Source organism: Eurytemora carolleeae, unplaced genomic scaffold, assembly GCF_000591075.1.
Source record: "Eurytemora carolleeae unplaced genomic scaffold, Eaff_2.0 scaffold1376, whole genome shotgun sequence".
NCBI classification, from domain to species: Eukaryota; Metazoa; Arthropoda; class Copepoda; order Calanoida; family Temoridae; genus Eurytemora; species Eurytemora carolleeae.
Window position 1 is genome coordinate 101,927 of NW_019397270.1, and position 20,618 is coordinate 122,544.

Below are 20,618 nucleotides of genomic sequence, written 5' to 3' on the forward strand. Positions count from 1 at the left end.
TGTCTGTCTGTCTGTTTGTCTGTTTGTTTGTTTGTTTGTATCCAATAAACGTCAAAACGGCTGAACCGATCGGGCCCAAATTTTTTGTGGGACATCTAGGGACCCCAGGGAAGGTTTATGAAAATCAAAATTTCAAATATTTGTCTCCATCAAAATTCGATCGTCATTAAATTTTTAAAAATTTTGAAAATCCGCGAAATTTTTTGTGAAAATCCGCGAATTATTTTTGTTTTGTTTTACGATGTACACAAAGAGAACATGTTCAAAACTAATTTAGAAGATGGGCGCGAAGCGCCCTCTAAGGCTAGAAAGAAGGGCGCGAAGCGCCTTGAATTTCTAGTAGATATATAAATATATATGTCATAATCAGTGATTATACTTGCAATAAACATTTATTGTTGGTTAGAAAGCGCTCAAACAGGGGCACTAGGTAAGGGGGGGGGGGGCACCCCCCAGGAAAAATCATTTTCACAAATCACTTAAAGACTCTTATGTCGTTGTTTTTCCAAACGATTTTTTTAAACCAAAAGAATTTTAACATTTAGGAAAAGGATTTAAAAAAAAATATAAGTTGTAGCACTCCACTAAGTATCGATATCAATAACTTTTGTGTACTTTATCTTTTATGCTTACTGCGGTGCTCTAAATTGATCATCCTAATATAGCACCGTGTTATAAATTTTAATTGGTTCCCGGATTTTCTAAAAAAGTTACAAAAAATTTTGTCAAATCTTTTTTAATTAAACAGAATTTAAATTGATGTTATTTTTTATTTAAATATTGTCAAAAGCTTACCATAGTGCACAAACATTTTTTAAATTGCCTCATAACACATTAATTTGGCACAACGCGTTCTAAAGTTTTGGGACTTAAACTTGTTCTACATCGATATCTAAGAGAAAATTCAAGTTAAAAAACTAAATTATACTGCGAACCAAAAAAAATTAGTGTTTTAAATAGTAAATATAAAGCATAATAATTTCTGTTTTTGTATGTCCGTTCAAAATGTTCTTACGTTGACCGACTTGCCTCTAATTTTGATTGGGGAACTCGGTGGAACCAGGGAAATGTTCTAGTTTTAATTTAAAAACTCTATATTGAGCCGAAAGACAATTGTACTTAGCTTGGTTTTAAAATTCTAGGTTGAGAAGGTTGACTTTTATAGAGTAAACCTGGGTTCCCATACTAGCAAAACTATTATTAACATTTAATTAGCTGAAATATACAATATGCAAACTAAACAACCATTAAACACTTGGAAGTATTTTCATACATTTTCAAATTAAAATTAAATTTTCCTAGTTTATCAAATATATTTCAAAAACTATTTTCTAAGAGTTAAACTGAAAATTATTATTCAGAAAGTTTTGCTGCTTTTCCATTCTCTGACACTCTGAAAATTAAAAGTTTAAAGTTTGAAGTGAAAAGATAAATATCTTTTATTTTATCTTTTATCAAGCATGAGAGTAAAGCTCACTTTATATATAATTCAAGCTTAACAAACTGGGTTGGGGTGGGGTTGGGGTCTAGAGAAATATATTGCCTTTGAGGGGAATCATGTGACAACCCACCCCTCATTATTCATATTCTGAAAGTGCAATAAAAAAATTTACTCCATCATTTCTAAAGTTTTTAAATTTACTCTTTTTAGTACAGGGTCACCCACAACGAATGAAACTTCAAAGACTTGTACGGAATTAACAAGTTAATTTGTTTGGTCCGTTGTCTTGCGTTTAAGGTTCCTGTAGGCTAAAAACTGCCATATTTCTGTTCTTAATCATTTCGTAAACCATCAATATACTCAATTGAATGCAGAAACCAAAAATCAAGCTTCAAATGGTGATATGTTGGGTCGTCTTTACAGTCTCATCTTTTCTGGGTAACCCTGTGCTGATGCACAATTAAACTTTTTTTTAACCTGATTAGAAATTTCTCCTGTGCAGCCTTAATATTTTCATCCTTCCCCATCCAGGCCTCTCTGCAACTATCCTGAACATTAAATTTATATTTAAAAGTTTCGAGATCAGGACTACGCTCATACAGGATTTGACCTGGGGTCAGAACTTTTGAATAATCTAGCGCTAATCTACAATGCTTAAACTTGATAGTTACAGTTAAAAATTTTAATTCGAAGCAACAAAGTGCTTAACTCGAGGCAACAGCTGACTGTTTTATTATTTACAAAAAAATATAATTCATAATTGTCAGCATAAAAAAAAAGAAAATAGTTTATTGCATTATATGATTACGACATGTGATGTACAAGACAAAACAAACCCCTTGAGACTTTTATAAATGGATTATTCCTAATAAATTATCCGAATGTCAGAATTTATCATGAATAAGTATATTTACATAAGGTTATATGCAAATAGCATGGGAAACAGCCAAATATTTTTATCAAACCACTCTAACAGTGGAATATAAAGACGACTATTAAACTCAACTTACGATTTTAAATGGTGCTGCAGGCACACAGACCTTTTCAATTAATAAGTTTATTTTTTATCTTTGTTACAAAATCTATACTTAAAGATTGTTTAATTTCCACAGTTTTATGGTTCTTACTCTTAATAAGATGTACGTCTTACTGCACGTCCCACCGGTGTACATTTAAATATCCGAGCTGGGCCAACCTTTGCAGTTCTACTTTGGACTGTACCGCTAATTTACAATTACTAAAGCGGCAGAGGAGTGTGACTGTTGATAATGTGACTTAAAATTCTTGAAGGTGCACATAATAGAAATTTCGAGAATCGAATTTTATTATCAAACTTAGGGTGCATGTTTACAAACAAAATTCACTATTTTGAAAACAAACAAATAAATAAATAAATAATCATTATTTTTTTTCGCAAATCAGAATGCTTTTTATAAACCTGAAGAGCCCGTCCAAAGCAGAACGAAGTCATCCAAGGTCTGGAGTATCCAGTCTGAAATAGTGTTATATTTTATAGATATTTGGAATTTAGTCTTTGAAACAAACTCTGATTTTCTATATCTCTTATGTGGTGTTATCCTTTGATATACTAAACTTAGATTATTTAATCTAACAAAATTTAGCTTGTCTGTCTGTTTGTCTATCTGTTTGTATCCAATAAACTTCAAAACGGCTAAACCGATCGGGCCCAAATTTTTTGTGGAACATCACGTGAACACAGGGAAGGTTCATGAATGATAAAAATAAGAAAAAATGTGTTTTAAAGGTTTTTAATTTTGTAAAAAAAAATTAAATTCTTGTAAATCCGCGAATTTTTTTTAAAAATCCGCAAAATGTTTTTCTTCTTTGTTTTGGAATGTAAACAAAAAGAACATGTTCACAATTTAAATAGAAGATGGGCGCGAAGCGCCCTAAAAGTCTAGTAACGATAAAATTGAATAATGTTTTATTTCCAGGTCTTGAAGCACTTCAAATCCTTCGAAAAACTTTTAATCTTAGTAATTGTAGATCTAATTAGCAGAATTGCCTGGATTGCATTGACTTTTTAAAGGATGATATTTTATTTTTTTAATAGCCGTTAAATTTGTTATTTTATAAAAACCTGTTTGTTGATGGCTTCTAGATTATCAGTAGACATTTTCTCAGATTGTCCTCCAGACAGAAAGAAAATTCCTAAATAACAATGTATTTCAATTATATTTAATTTATATATTTTCAACAAAACTATGATGAGATCTTAGAGAGTTGTAAAACAGTTTCCTTACAATTCACTTTCACTTGCCCTTTATTCTTCAGAGGCTTCAAAAATATTAGATTCTTATATTTCAAAGAATCAACTTTCTCTTGAGAAAATCCCAAGAACATTTCTGTAGGTAGACTTCAATTAGTCTTATATTTTCCACAAAATGTTAAGATCTTATCTTAATGTTATATTAAAATTATGTAAGTATAATTTTACTTAGCGAAAATCTCTTTAACATATTCCACAAATAATTTCTATCACGTTTAACATTCATATTAAATTTAATTGTTTTCTAATGAGAAAAATATAGAGATATTAAAATGACGATTTAAAAAAAGTCTAAATCTTTTTAAAATTTTCATTCCAGGCCCAACAGCTTAGTGCAATCTTATTTTACTAATAGCTATGTGATTTAGTTCAATTTCCAAACAAGAAGCAATTAATTAGCGGTAATCCCGGCCGGAATGGTACGATGATAGTTAGTAGAGCCCGAAACTTGAGACAGCGTATCGTAATGAAACCCGGTTTGGTTTCATGAATTGGTTTAAGAGTTTTGTAGATATCAAAAAAGAAACTCGAGTCCAGTTTTGTTCGATAAAATGCTGTTCTGGTTCGAATCATGCAATATGTAATATTTTTAATAAATTGGGTATTTTCATTTTTATATGATTTACAAATTGCAATTTTTAAGCGAATGGTAATTGTTTTTAAAGCTGCAGACAATAATTTTTTCCAAGATTCACGCATTATCTGTATAACCCCCCCCCCCCCTGAAAAGCTAATTTGCCGTTCTGAACATACCTAATAAAGCAATATGTATTTCTCATTTTGTATAGTATGCAGAATATATTTATTTTTTCTTGGTCTGATTTATCATTCAGGCAACATGTAAACTGTGAATAGCTCAGTACCTGGTACTGCTGGAGGAACATGCCTAGTTAGAGCTTGCATTGTCAGCTCAGCAACCTCCTCAGGAGTAGCCTTGTAAATAGAATATATTATACTGTTTGACAAAGGTTGTAAGGTCTCAAAAGTCGATGATAATTTACCAATTACTTCTCAAACCAGAAATTATGAAAAAAAAACGCTTTATAGGTTAAAAAAGTACCTGTCTAGAGCTACAAAAAAGTATTTGAGTTAGAGAGGTAAAATCAAAAGTCAAGACGTTGCGACACTTCAAAGTCGAGATAAATAAATAACGATGGCAACAAATTTCAAAACATTTCATTCCGCTTTATTCTGGTTTTTTAACGAACATTTTTGTAAGTTAAATCAATACTTTAGTGTGACGCGTTTATTTATGATTGTACGGTGAAAGAAGCTGAGATTTGACCCACACTCAAATTATTCTAATCCAAATCCCAATATATTTGCAACCTGATGGTGTATTTGATCTAAAAGAATTGTTGAAATATCATCGGGTTGCAGATAAATTAGGAAATAAATTAGAGTTTGTGGATCATTTCCTTTATTGGTTTATTTGATACCTGTTCAGGGCATTTGAGGCCACTAGTTACCATATTTGGCTTGAGAAGAGTCCCCTCCAAATAGATATGGTAATCTGCCAGAGCCTTTAAAATAAAAATGTCCTCAAAAATATCTTTTTTGCTCCGAAGAATTAGATTAAAGGGGTTAAATAAACTGATTTCTCGCAACCTGGTTCCCCAAATACTCTAAAAGTTAAATGATCCGAGCCGGTAAAACGTGCAGTGAATATGCATTCAGTCGTACTGTCCTGTCTGGACTATCTAGTATAAAGACGACCCAGCACGTTTTATGCAACAAATGTAGCAAGTCAATGTCACAGTGCTTTCTATAGACATTTGATGATGACAATAGCTGTAATCTGTAAGAGTTTCGTCTGCTATGTTTACATTTTGTTTGTTATGTTTTGACTGCAACCGGTTGTACTTAGTAAAACAAGAAAATTACAGTATACAAACAGAGTAAACTTGTCCGAATTCACTGTTCATCTTGGGAGACATTATAGACACATCTTTGCAGTCTTTTACCCTTTTCATTAAATAAACTCTAGCAGACATAATAATAATGGCTTTTGAAATTAGGTATTACAATGCTAATTCATAACAAAGACGATATCGAATTCGTCACTGAATTCCCATGTTTTTGGGACACCCTGTATTATTGTCAATTTTGGTTTCTATACTAAAGTGACTTAGCACTTCTTCTGTAGAAACAATGAAAGAAAATTATAAGAATTAAACTCTTTAAAAAAGACGATTTCTTTAAAATTTTGGATGAAATGAAGGTTTAAAGAATACCATTGTGAATGGTAAATTAAGTTTAACGGGAAAAAATAGAAGGTTTAAAACCGAGTTGAATAACTACAAACTCTCACATTCAGAAATGAATTATTAAATGAATTTTCGAAAATAAGAAAATTTAAAAATATTTATTTGAAAATGTTCCTGAAGACATCTTTGTGCGGTATGCTCTCCTCCTCTACCAATATCAGGTTCTGGAAAACATATGTTCACAAAAAAATAATCTTTTTTAATTGAGTTATTTTTTAGATATTTCCGAAACTTTTGGACAATTTAACTTATTCCGGAAAATTTTTCCATTTAGAACCGTTCTTTGAAGTAATAAAGGCTAATTAGATTTTTCAAAAAAAAGTTGTTAAGATTTTTTTTCTTAATACAATTCAGATATAGTTATTTATACCTTCAAAACTTAGTTACTGAAAAGTTGTAATAAAAGATTAAAAAATGAAATCTTTTGGAACAAAATTTAAAAAAATTAAATGGCTTTAATAGATTATTGTTCATTGGAACCTAAGGGTTGATTACAGTAATCGGTGTTAATAACAATATATTGAAGACGACTTCTCTATTTTAGTTTTGATTTTTCAAATGACAAGTTCAAAAGTTAACAAAGAGAAGCTATTAATAGACAGGTTTCCATGTTTATGTGTATCCAGGATGTTTAAAAGCTTGGCAGAAATAGCAAATTTAAATCGAAATTCGTCTTCGTTTGCGACGACGACTGTTTTACCCAAGAACTAAGGTAGAATGAATAGGGTTTTAAAATTAAATTATTATGTATTGAAACTGCTCAGAAACTGGTTTACCGTAATTTAAGAAAAGTGTGTAAAAATGGATTTCAAAGGGCCATGATGTCCTGGTCATTAAACTCTCAACTATGTTTATAATCTTTGTAATTGTTTTTATAAAGCTAGATCCAGCAGTCCTTATTACAGTAAAATGTGAACCCTAACCCCTATACCTTATTTACTTTACCTATGATAGGAACAAGGCCATTTCTCTGGGCAATTTTAGCATACATTGCAGTGCTTCTTGCACCCTAATAAGTATTTGTAAAAATACAGGGTTACCCACAAAGGTTGAGTGTTTAGAACGACTATAATTATAAAAATATAGAAACTCTCCAAACATAATCTTTTATTAACATATCAAATGATATTGCAAAGATAAATAAGTTTAATGACGTAAGAAACTAACGAGACTATAAAGACTTTAAAAACAAAGAAAGCTCTTTTTTAAATCCCCCCCCCCCCCCCCCCAGCCCCCAAGAAAAGATTTAATTCAATCATGCATGTATTAATATCAAACGTTTCTAACCTCCAGAATTGCTTGATATGTCGGGATATGGTCTCCAATATTAACCACCATCCTCCATTTTGCAAACTTGCATCCCAAACTAGCATACTCCTCACATCTTGGGTTGTTTTAAAATGAAAAATGAATATTTTCCGTTTCGTTTTTTCAAAACTAACAAATCTTAGAAAAAAAAGGGTTTCCTCTAGCTATGTGAACGAAACTAAGAATAAAAAAACTACTGCTTCTTTTCAAAACGATCGTTTTTTTTACATCGTTAACGAAACGATCAGTTCGTTTTACAGAAATTGAAAACGATCCATGTTTACTTACGCCTCAGGGAGTATCAATGGGTATTGCGCAAGTTTACTTGGTTTTATTTTTAATCAAATCAAGTTTAATCAAATAAAAAGGAGGAAAGGGGCCGGATCGGTTCAGCCGTTTTGACGTTTGGATACAAATGGACAGACAAACAGATAAGCAAAGAATATAAATATAAATCTACTAACCTTTTATCCAAACCATCCAGTCCTTGAGTAAAAACCTCGCTATTTCCAGAACCAAGACTAATCCAACCCTGACCAAATTTAATGAATTTGAGCTATATGTAGATTGATTCAAATATTTATTTATAGTTCTGCATGGTAGTTATCCTGTATAGGACATGGACAAATCCAGTATCACCAATTCAACTCCTATGTAAACAACTATACACTGCAGAACTACAGAAAAGTATTTGAATCGTCGACAGTACGCAGTTCAGCGACCTTGCTTAAATTCATTAAATTTTGCCCCCTGTTATTCAGATAGGTAAAAGGCTGAAAACTGATAATACAATCTTTAAATTTTCTTCATATTGATCGATAGAATTTGACAACAGAAACTCTCACAATGTTTAACTTGAAAATTAATTAAAGTAATTACCTCATGATTTTGTTATATGTAAAATACATTGAACATAATACAATTTTGCCTTATTTCACGAAAAAAATTGTAATTCCTGAAAACTTTCGATCAAACAGTGTAGACCCGGACAGCAAGGAAAATCATTTTGTTAAACACACAACAATGTTTTACTGATAATACAAAGGAATTTAGTTTTTGTCAAAAACTGGTATTTTCTGATCCCTATATCTTGGCAACCCAATGCAATGTCGTAGATCTTTGATATGTCAAACTATTTATTCTGTTAGATCGAATAATCCAATAATAAAGTTTGAAATATCAAAGGTTTAAAAATCAGGTCACAAAGATATAGGGATTTAAAAATCTTAGCTTGTGACAAAAATTCAATTTCTTTATGCATGGTTTTGACATCAGATATGGGTCTTTTATCTTCTGACAGAGTCCAAGTTTACAGATCGTAAAAGAACAATTATAAAAACTTTCCAAAATTTTAATTTTGAGCAGAATGGTTAAAAGAATTTTTATTCTTCTAAATAGCTCTTTGTTTAGTTGAGTTATGATTAAAAACATATAAGATTTCAGTCGTGTAATCAAGCATTATTTGATAAAAAAAACGAACCAAATTTAATAATATGTGAACATTCCTTTAAAACATTTATCTCAATCTAATTAGCTGAAATATACAATATNAGGTTTTATTCTATACAATATGCATATGTATTCCAGGTTTTATTCTATACAATATGCATATGTATTCCAGGTTTTATTCTATACAATATGCATATGTATTCCAGGTTTTATGAGAGCTATAGTATCCTGTCCTGCCACTTTTTTACTGCTTATATGCAAACATAATCAATATATTTAAAACACTTTTTTTTAGAAGAGGAATTGAGTCTTTGACAAAAACTTTGATTTTCTAACTCCTATATCTTTGTAACCCGACATTGTAGATCTTATCTATTTCATACCATACTAATTCTGAAACACAAAAGTTTAAATCCAAAAAAAAATAATTTATGTAAAAAAAACTTAAAAACTTAATCCATAAATACAAAGAATTAGTTCTAACTATCAGTACAATTTTAAATGTAATAATCGTATAACATATGTTAAAAAAAAATGTAAACATTTATTAGACTCGGAAATATAAATATTTAGATTAAAAAAATAATAGTTATAAATAGTTAAGATCTACACCATCAGGTTGAAAAGATATAGGGATATAGGGAAAGTTTGAGTTTGTGGTAAAGAAACATTTCTTTTTTGTTTTGTTTGAGCATTTCTTTCTCGGAAATATTTTCATTTTTGTTTAATCTCCAGGAAATATTTCTTAATCTCTAGGAAATATTTCTTAATTTCGAGGAAATATTTCTTAATTTCTAGGAAATATTTCTTAATTTCCAGGAAATATTTCTTAATTTTCAGGAAATATTTCTCAATCTCCACGAAATGTTATTTTATCTCCGAGAAATAAGGTTTAATCTCCAGGAAAAACGGTTCAATTTCCAGCAAATAAATCTTGTTACTCTCCAGAAAATTTATTTAATCTCCCGCGGAAAATAAATCTTGTTTATCTCCAGAACATATATTTAATCTCCCGGAAAATAAATGTTCATAAAATCAGAAAAGGTTTTTTATTAAAATAATATTTTACCTTGTCCAGAGTAATTCCAGGAACAATTCCGAGATCTTTTACAACCTTAAAGGGTGTGTTCGCGAAAAATGAAAGGGGGTATAGGCTTAATGCGATAAAAAAGCGCTTTTGATCGCTACTGATCTTATTTCTATCTGTTGCGTCTATAAAGAGAAAATTGGTAAAGACGTGCAACATACGACTTAGATCGTAAAAAAATCAATTTAATTTTAAACAAATCATTCAGATATTACAACCTATAGTCATCGATTATCTTTCGCCACATTTGTATATAGTTTATATTTTATAATATTTTTTAATTAATTTGTTTTGAATTTGATTATTTCTATTGTCGCTTGCGCAACTATCTAAGAAAAAGATAAAACAATTTTTNCTCCCCTCTTCTGTGATTACCCCCCTCTCCCTCCTTTCTATGATCCCACGCTCTTCCTAAAATCCCCCCCTTCCTATGTTTCCAACTCCCATTTCAGTCATTTAGAGTAAAGATTAAGAAAAGTATACTTCTCCCAGAAAAGATAAAAAAGAAAATAACAAGAAAACATCCAGATTCTTAGACCAAAACTTGTATTATTACTTTTATTTTTATGAAGTTTACTTGTTAACTAGAAATTTCTGTTATTGGATTTCTGATAAATCCATGGTTTAGGTCTAGTTTCTATAGAAGTCATAATTATTCTTCTTTTCATACTATCCTATACTCACAAAGGGAGACTTTAAAGGGAGTGTTCGCGAAAAATTTAAGGGGGTTAGACTGAATCCTTATCATTAACGCTTTTGGGCATTAATTGTTTTCAACTGCTATAGATGCAACGGATAGAAGTAAAACTAGTAGTGATCGGGTCCTGATTTAATTAGAATTTATATTTATCGCCATTTTATTTTTCTCACTCTTTAATGACAGCCTAAATCTCTAAAATTGCAACGATCTGTCATTTTTAATTTTTTAAATGGAAGAAGAAATTAATAAAAGATTTTACTTTTTTACCTCAATAATTGGTCGGCCATCATCAGTTTTCTGGTAAAGTGTCTCTGATTGTAAAATAACAGCTGACAGTGAAGTCAGCTGATCTTTAGGACAGCTGAACAACAGCTGACGATATCTAAAAACATAACAGTTGATCTTTGGGACAACTAATTTTTGGGACAGTTAAATTAAACCCGTTTTTTATCGTTTGAAATTTTTTTTTGATTATTTGATTTTAGAAATTATAAAGAGTTTTCCAATTAAAGAGAATATTTTTCTCCTCAAGATATGATCAGAGTTTTTTTCCCAACGAAAACGTCAAAGCAATATAATATTTTGTTATTATTAAAAATTTACTTCGAGCTTACCATTGTATTTCAAAATTGTGAACAGTTTGTTCAGAATGATCTTCCATAGGTTTCATCAACCGCTAGAGTATTAATATACCTTCGTCTATTTTCTTCTGTATTATCTATTCCAAGATGTTTGAACCGATCCTGCATAGCTAGGGGGGTTTCATCTGCTGCTAGAATACCACAGCCAGGCTTACAAATAGACCTAGAATAACAAATAAATTCTGTGCACGCTATTAAATATTTTTTTTTCGTTGGTTTATCGATCGTGAATGACCCGTTATGTTCGTTTTTTCAATCGTTCAAAAAATAATTGATTTTGTTCGTTTTCATTTTCCATTTATTTCGTTCGTTTTCTCACTGAACAATCGTTAAAATCGGAGTTTATGGTTGTGTTAGTACTAACCGGGACGGATGATACTTTTAAGGGACTTGATTTCATGCAAGTGGCAATTCATTTTCACAATGACATTCATGTTTTACAATTTGGTACCTTTTTAACCTAATTTTGGTCATCGATGATGGAGAAATCCTTATTTTTCAGGCTTGAAATTGTGTCCCGGTAAACTGGATGTTAATCAAGTTTTATTAGTTGTAACTGAACTATGAGTATGACGCGATTTGGTTTAATCTTTTTTTCTGAAAATTGTTTATTTTCTAAAATAATATAAAATTACAAGAAATTTTAAGGGGTATAAAGACTAAACCAGAATAAAATTTAAATTAATAAAATTGATATTGCTGCAATCTTTTTAATATTTATGATTAAAAATTGTAGATTTAAATTTTACATATGCAGTTTTCAAATGAAATGATATAAAAACTTATGTAAAAGGTATAAATAACAAAAAAGAACTTGAGCATTAAGTCACAAAATAGGTTTTCAAACATTGAACCCAAAAATAGTTTGTTTTATTCCAAATGTTAGTTTCATACTGAACTATGATTTTTGTCTGATGTAAATCAAGATCTCAGGATGTCCTGATAACTTTTGTGCGATATCATTAACGATATTGATCAGTCCTATATCATAAACGATATTGATTAGTCCGATTTCTATAACGATATTGATAAGTCCGATATCATCAACGATATTGATAAGTCCGATATCTATAACGATATCGATCACTCCGATATCATTAACAATATTGATTAGTCCGATATAATTAACGATATTGATAAGTCTGATATCATTAACGATATTGATTAGTCCGATATCTATAACGATATTGATAAGTCCGATATCATTAACGATATTGATCAGTCCGATATCTATAACGATATTGATCAATCTGATATCTATAACTATATTGATCAGTCCGATATCATTAACGATATTGATTAGTCCAATATCTATAACGATATTGATCAATCTGATATCTATAACGATATTGATCAGTCCGATATCATTAACGATATTGATCATTCCGATATCTATAACTATATTGATCAGTCAAAGCTTTTAAGGTAATCGTCTAAAATCGGGCATTGGCATATTTGCTAAGTCACAGATTTAGGAGACAAAAATATCGTCCAATTTTATTTCTAAACCAAATATTTTGGTATTATAGCTGGAAGCTTTACTTTTTTGGACACCATATGATCACATGCTTTTAACATGTTAACATATAAAATATAGTATCAGACATTTCAGGTTTTATTCACATTTAATACAAATTAAATCAAAACTTCGATCATTATGATTTTTCTTTCAAGTTTGAAAATTTCCAAAGAATTTAAATCATTTTTATTCATTGATTTAGCTAAAAATCGTAAACTAATTTAATACTATCGTGCGGTATTTAATGTGTGTCATAAGTACAATTTACAAGGAAATTTTAAACCATTTTTATCTTCACAGCAAAAAAAAAATACAGTAGTTTGGCACTAACTAAGTACAACCTACTTTGGTGCAAATTAAAGAAACAAAACAGTAATGCACGGAGGGGTAAATACTATTCATAACACTGTTATATTGGTTCAAAGTGTTTTAAAGTTTTTTGATAGAAAATTTCTCTTTATCGAGAAGGTTTTAAGTCTTTTTAGATTTTATTTTGTCTCAAGCTTTATCTAGGGACAAAATATCATCTAAAAAGGCGAGAACAGTCGAGATATTGAGAAAATTTAAGTCTAAAAACTTTAAAGCACGTCGTACCAAAAAAGTGTTATAGGTAATTTTTTGAAACGTTTGTATACTTGTCTTATTTCAATGGCTATTTCTATAGATCAAATAAGCTTTGAAACAATGCAGAAGTAAAATATAAAGTTGATTCAATTTTATTTTCATTTAAATTTTAAAAAAAATATTTTTGAAATATCTAAAAATTTTTGGAGAAAATCCGGGAACCAATCAAAACTAAATTTATAGCGCACGTGCTTTAATAGCACGTTTATTATGAAATTCACGATGAAGTAAGTAAGTACACAATAGCTTCATAAATAAAATTAATTGCAGTGTCAAATATTTTGAAATTTGCCAGTTTTTTATTGCTTCTCGACGTTATTTAAATATTTGTAATCTAAATGTGAAAAAGCAGGCTCTAGAATTGTAAAATATAAAAATACTAAAATTTTTGTAAATAAAAAGTTATGCATAGTACATAGTCTATAGTACATAGTATATGGCGTAAAAAGGTCCGGTTCTTTGTAAAAAAAAAATAAAATAAAATATCCCATAACTGAAGCTACAGATTAAAAACCATTTTTTAAAAAGCCCTGAAAAAATGGATGTAGAAACATATGTCGCGCTAGTCTGATATTTGTTGAAACAAGCTAAAATATTTGTTACTTTTTTATATTTTTTCAAAATTTTTTACATTATTTTGGCATTTTTTAAGCCCTCCCTAGCACCCAACCTAAAAAATTTATCGGTTTATTTTTTTTCAATGAGCTGATATTAAAAAATTGGGCTATGAACATGCATTTTAACCATATATCTATTCTCTAAGGCCTTTTTCTAGGAGGGGGGGTGGGGATACATTAGATTCAGATCCTCCATGCCTCTATAGGGTTAAAAATTACTTAGAAATAAACAGAAAAATTAATAAGAAATTAAAAACCTATGATTAAAAAATCAATGTCGACAACAGTGTCAGCGTTTCGGTTAAAACGATTTAAAGATGCTAAAAAGAATCCCAATTTAATTTTGTGAAAGGATAATTTTTATCATGAATGCATTTAGTATCTCTGGATTACTTCGCTTAAATCTATTTGGGCATTCTTTAACATACAATTTTCACACCCTCTGAGCCGGGAACTTAAAATTAATTTGTTTGTAAATGGAACAATTTTTTGAAGAAACATTATTTTGCTCAACACAAGGGCAAAGCAAACTTATTAACTGTGTTAAAATAAACTCAATCTATAGATTGACAATTCCATTGTCGGAACAACGCGTATGGACGTTATCACTTTTATATTCAAACGATTAATAGACAAACAAAAAACAAAGTACAAAAGATATTTGATCGATTAATAAAGAATAGAGATGAAATTGAAATGAGATGACATTTAAGCAATTAAAAAAACGAAAACTGTATTACAAACTAATATAGATTATTTAAATATATTTCACTCTGTTGTCAGATAAATAGACTGTATGTGTTATTTCAAATGCCCATTTAAGCAAACACGCCATACAATGTCACTCTTGAAACCTTGGAAGATAGATCGTTTTCCGGACTCCAGAAGTGTTTAATTCTTATAATTTCTCCTTTGCTGCTTATAAGCATAAAATGTGCAAGTCACTTTTTCATAGAAACCGAAAATGAAAGATAAGATTTTAAAGAAACAAAAACATGAATATCTAATACATACCTGATCAGACAAAGCTTTTAAGGGTATCGTTGTCAATCGGACATTGCCATCTTTGCATGGAGGGTCACTTAAATTACGCTTAAAGCGCCTTAAAGTAAATGCTGGGAGCAGGCAGTTTATGAAGGGCGAGAAGTAGTTGAACTATGGTATGGGTAGATCAAACTATTCTGCTGACTTGCTTATGTAAACTTGAATCATTAGTCAAACCATCTGTAATTCTATACCTAGTTCAACCATCTGTACCTAGTTCAACCAGTTTTAAACTATTAAAATCTATAAAAATAAACATTTTTTGAATTTCCAAAATAAAATGATAATATTTTCAGGATGTTTAACGCGTGGTTAGCCAACATCCTCAACTCATATCTGGGAGAGGTCATTTTTTTAGGAAGTATTCACTTCAGCAAACCAAATTTTTAATTTCTTCAAAATCGTCGAAAGATCTGAGAATTAAAAGAAAATTGGATTTGTTGGTGGCTGAAAATTTCATATGCAAAAAATTGAATTTGAGCCAAAAATTTGGTAAAGTCCAAAAATCCGTTTTTTGATAAAAGATCAACCAAATTTTAAGACATTACAGCGAAAACAAATTGGCAGTTTTAAGCGGCCATTTCATCATATTTAAATTTTTTAAGTAATATTTTTCCTTGAAGCTGACAATATAGATATAAAATTGTGTAAAAATTGATCCTCCTTATTGGCCAGTTGGATTTGCTGGAGTAGTCCCAAAATTGGGTCCCAAACCCGGGTTTAACCCTCTCTTTCCTTTTTTTAAATAAAAGGTGATAAAGAATGGTTAAGTCATAATTGGTGATTCTTTTATCTGAAACCCCTTTAAAGAAAATTTGATAAAACACCTCTTCTTTTTTCATGAACATTTCCCTAGCAAATCTTAAAAATATGCCAAACTTTAGAAAACATTCTTCCCCGTAATAAAGTTTGAGACCTGGAATTTTATTAAATTAAGTTCTTAATTAAAATTTCATGAAAAGTCAGCAAAACAAAGAAAATTAAAATGTACTCAAAAAGGATTGTCTAGCAAATAACCATTTTTTTAAAAGTGGGAACAATTATTCACAAGAACTAATTTAAACTTAGTGATGCCGCTCGATTGCCACTCTTTGTAGGGTCCTCTAGGGTCTGGCATTGAACTGTGCTCTAGGTATTGCATTCTTTATATGTACTCCTCTATATTCAGGTGGTTGAGGAGTTGGACTCCCAAAATCTAGGAGTGGGTGCTTTACAAGGAGATATTCTTCTAATAGATCTTAAACTTAGATCTGATTGTCTGGTGAGTTAATTTCATTCAAATTAAGGGGGGGCAAACTTGTTATGTTGAATAAATGGTAAACATGGGATTTTTAGCCAGTGAAGGAAAAATATGAATTCCAAAGGAGGTGGGCACCAACCCCAACCCCCCCACCCCACTTTTAGGCAGCTAGCTCATTTCAAAGTATAGATTGTAAAACGGGAAACTATCCAAATAAGTCATCCCTTTTAACTTTCATGGACTGATTTCTCTCTTAATCAGGTTAAATGCCAGCTCCGACTTGGAATTAAATATTATTCTTTAAAAAATCTTGATCTCACCTAATTGAAAAAGGATATTTCCGAAAAATCTATAATTGGTGTGACATGTTTAGTCCTTAGGCAAAAAGTGAATTTATGATTTGCTTCCTAAAATAGACGAGAGTTTCTTTAAAAAAAAAAGAAGTTTTAATCAAAAAATAGTCTTTTTTCTACAATAGGTTCTAGAAATGTCCAATATAGGTGTTCAAATAAATAAGGGAAAAGTCCAAAAAAATGTTTTTTTTCGTTTCATAAAAAATATGTATTTACTAGAATTAATTGCTTATTTTATTTTCATTATATTGATATCTTCTGTTTCAGTCTTTACTGGAGTTACCCATTGAAGTAATTGCTGGAACAATTGGTAAAATCAGTTTCAAGATTCCATGGAGTAATTTATCCAGCAACCCTGTTCTTGTTCATGTACAAGATGTTAATCTTGTTGCAGTACCAATCTCTCATAGGTTAGTTTATCTAGTAATCATGTACTCATTCATGTACAAGATAGAATCTTGTTCTTGTTCATGTACAAGATATAAATCTTGTTCTTGTTCATGTACAAGATATGAGTTTTGTTATTGTTCATGTACAAGATATTAATTATGTTCTTATTCATGTACAAGATATAAATTTTGTTCTTGTTTATATAAAAGATGTAAATCTTGTTCTTGTTCATGTACAAGATGTTAATCTTGTTCTTGTCCATGTACAAGATGTACTTTTTGTTCTTTTCCATGTACAAGATGTCAATCTTGTTCTTTTCCATGTACATGATGTAAATATTGTTCTTGTAAAAAAATTTACAAGATGTAAATTTTGTGGCGTACCAATCTCTCATGGGTTAGTTTATTTAGTAATCATGTAATTGTTCATGTACAAGATGTTAATCTTGTGCTTGTCCATGTACAAGATGTAAATATGTTATTGTTAATTTACAAGATGTAAATATTGTGGCGTACCAATCTCGCATAGGCTAGTTTATTTAATAATCATGTACTTGTTCATGTACAAGATGTTAGTCTTGTGCTTGTCCATTTACAAGATGTAAATCTTGTAGCTGTACTGGCCCATCTCTCATAGTTTGTTTCATTCAGTAATCATGTACTCATTCATGTACAAGATTTTTATCATGTTTGCAGTACCAATTTTACAGAGACAAGGGCTGAGACTGAAATGCCGACCTAAATTTCCTAAATAGTAAATTTCCAAAGATTTAAACGATAACTGATGTCTTGACTCTCGAGTGTATATTTTACAAGGAATCAAGAACGCCAGTAAAAAAGACAAAATACAATCTGAATTGTCGTGTCTAAGACTTATGCTCTCAGGGTAACCCAAGTGGTTTGATTTTCTAGTAAACCTGGGACCGAAGTTGAGCTACGGCGCTGAACTACCTACAGTATAGTTATTTATATTTATCTGTAGTTCTGCATTTCTGTAGTTCTATAGGACATGTAATAATCTTAAATCACAGGTCCATGTTGATATAGTACATAGATTTAAATAACTACACTGCAGAACTACAGATGAGTATAATTTGAATCGACGGTACGTAGTTTAGGTACCTAGCTTAAATTCATTTTATTCTGGTCCTGAATTCTTATTTTCAGAGGGTATAACGAGGAGAAGGATAGTAGACTTGATGCCACCAGAAAACGAAGATTTCTCCAGAAGGTTGAGAGCATCTCAGTAATTAAACGAGCAGCTAAATCTCAAAACTCTAAGGTACACTCATGTAGCTAATTGTAATTCATTCTTTTCTTTTTTGTCATTCATATTGCGAATGAAAATCATTAAAAAGCTGTTTATGTTTTCTTTCATAATTATAAAAGATATGCCATACCAATTATATTTGTTGTTTGCATCATCATGATCATTTAAAGTTAAGCTTACCCAACAAACCAAATTCCGTGGAAGACCTGTTAATTTATGCAAGACATCAATGTTAAATGTACAGCAGTTGTACTGTTTGTACAGCAGTTAACATATTTGTCGATAATTTGACCTTGAGGCAAGAAAGGTCAGAAAAATGGAAAAATTATTCCTGGAAGTTTTGCATTTCTTTGCAAACAATTTAAGGAGAAAATTCACGAGAAAAAAAAAATATTTTACAATTTTTTTCAAAATTGTCGCCTATTTTTTCCCACGAAATTCTTTATCGTTTTCTCTTCCTTTCAAAAAATTCATCTTAGTAAAAAAAATGCGAAATTCCGCAAAAAACGTTTGAGAAATAAGAAGGAAATTTTTACCGCAATTCTGCATTTTTTCGAGAAAGTTTTTATTTGCTGGAAACCCTAGGCAAGATACATATGTAAACCTATGCTTTTTTTGTTAGGTCTTCACTGTCGTCTTCACTAACAACCTGAACCAATCTATCTTGTTCCATCGTCTTTGGTTTTAATCAATTAATCAAATATATTCTTTTAGGAGGAGAAGTTGAAAAGAGAACTGTGGGAAACAATGATTGCTACTTTTATGAACAATGTTCAAGTTTTCATTGACAGGGTTCATATCAGGTATTTTTAGACTATACAGTGATCCCCAGATTAAAGTGCAAATGATAACCAATCAAAAAACTTTCATAATCATACCGCAACATTTTATAATTTGTTAGAGCTTTGTCAGGCATAACGAATTAAGCTTGGAGTCTTGAAGTTTTCTTTTGTTGGCTATCATTTTTTTTCAAAATCACATGGTGGTTTTATTCATTAAATGTTACTTTGTATTTGTCACTGTATACATTTCTAAGGGACCAATCATGATAAGAATGTCAGAATTTACTTACATCAGAAATCTGAAACTTATTTCTTTCCAATTCATACAGCTGTCTCTTTAAATAATAATAAATATATATTCTAGATATGAAACCAATATATCTATACATCTNTATTTCTTTCCTATCTATACAGCTGTCTCTTTAAATAATAATAAATATATATTCTAGATATGAAGACAGTATATCTATACAGCTGTCTCTTTAAATAATAATAAATATATATTCTAGATATGAAGACAATATATCTATACCTGGTAGATTTATATCCTGCGGAATTTGCCTGGAGTCCCTTGCAGCGGAAACTACGAATAGGTTTGTAACGGAAACTTGACTTTTTCGGATAGATTGAAATATCTATTTTGATTTTTTCCCTTTTTTCTTTACTTTATAGGAAGGTGTACTCACAAATATTAAAGTTAAAAAATATAAAAATGAATTCGATATAATTGGTTGCAAAGATATAAGTACAGTTACAGACCTTTTTTTCTTGACATTTTTATAAATTACAACTATTTAGATCGGAACAATTCTGTCAAACTTTTGACGGTTAAGTATGAACATGACTCATTTCATGACAAGAAATTTTAATAGATAGATGATCAACGCTTGCAGGCTTTACTTTTTAACTCTATGTTACCCCCAGGGTACCCATGGGTTTCCTCAACAAATTTCAGACAATTTGTTTCAACCATTTGGCCAGATATAGCTGACAAAAATATACATATATATATATATGTATAAGCAATGTTATAAAGCAAGGAAAGTTAATGGCAGTTGCGTACTCTGTGTACATATTGAAACCAGTTCTCGATGGGCGGAATTTGTAAACAAGAATAGATGCCTCAGTGTTTGTTTAGTATCCGTGGAGGATAAAAGCATTTAATTTTGATAATTTTGATAATTCACATAATAGTTTCCTTTGACCAGAATATTTCATTGATTTTTTATGTGAAAGATGGATCCCGCGGGTCATGCTGTGACATCCGTCTTGTGTTTAAATTACCGCCCAGAGACAGTACACTGCAGTACAAAAGATGCTTACACCTCTGAAATAACTTTCCTTGCATTATAACCTTGTGTATGAGGAAAGAGCTTTATTATATAAATAATTAATTGTTTAGTAAATGGAAAAGCTGTGAAATCAATGGAAACTCTAAAAGTATTTTCAAGCTTGTCAGGTACAGTACAGTACAGTACAGTACAGTAAAGTACAGTAAAGTACAGGTACAGTACAGTTTTGAAAGAATGTAATTTCAACTTGCTTTCCATATAAAGAACACGTTAACAAGGGTACACTGTAAACCTTTATTTGATCA

The 20,618-nt window shown here is 30.5% G+C and overlaps 2 protein-coding genes across 2 annotated transcripts in view; one reads left to right on the plus strand and one right to left on the minus strand.

Moving 5' to 3' along the window:
• LOC111713178 (vacuolar protein sorting-associated protein 13A) overlaps nucleotides 1-20,618 on the plus strand; it is a 29,017-nt gene that overhangs the window by 891 nt on the left and 7,508 nt on the right. The window contains exons 2-8 of the mRNA XM_023487999.1: nucleotides 15,284-15,332; nucleotides 16,156-16,248; nucleotides 16,848-16,990; nucleotides 18,137-18,251; nucleotides 18,954-19,042; nucleotides 19,531-19,614; nucleotides 20,424-20,480. Coding sequence (XP_023343767.1) covers nucleotides 15,285-15,332; nucleotides 16,156-16,248; nucleotides 16,848-16,990; nucleotides 18,137-18,251; nucleotides 18,954-19,042; nucleotides 19,531-19,614; nucleotides 20,424-20,480 — 629 coding nt within the window. The 5' untranslated portion in view covers nucleotide 15,284. The remainder of the gene's footprint in view (nucleotides 1-15,283; nucleotides 15,333-16,155; nucleotides 16,249-16,847; nucleotides 16,991-18,136; nucleotides 18,252-18,953; nucleotides 19,043-19,530; nucleotides 19,615-20,423; nucleotides 20,481-20,618) is intronic.
• Nucleotides 1,294-15,194, minus strand: LOC111713172 (fructose-bisphosphate aldolase). The gene is made up of 14 exons (XM_023487990.1): nucleotides 15,182-15,194; nucleotides 11,236-11,374; nucleotides 10,810-10,924; nucleotides 9,825-9,869; nucleotides 7,771-7,838; nucleotides 7,286-7,382; nucleotides 6,944-7,007; nucleotides 6,105-6,162; nucleotides 5,171-5,339; nucleotides 4,595-4,664; nucleotides 3,543-3,613; nucleotides 2,880-2,933; nucleotides 1,919-1,989; nucleotides 1,294-1,393 (listed from the first exon to the last, which is right to left on the minus strand). The coding sequence occupies exons 1-14, from the start codon at nucleotides 15,192-15,194 to the stop codon at nucleotides 1,354-1,356; spliced, it is 1,074 nt and encodes a 357-aa protein (XP_023343758.1). The 3' UTR covers nucleotides 1,294-1,353.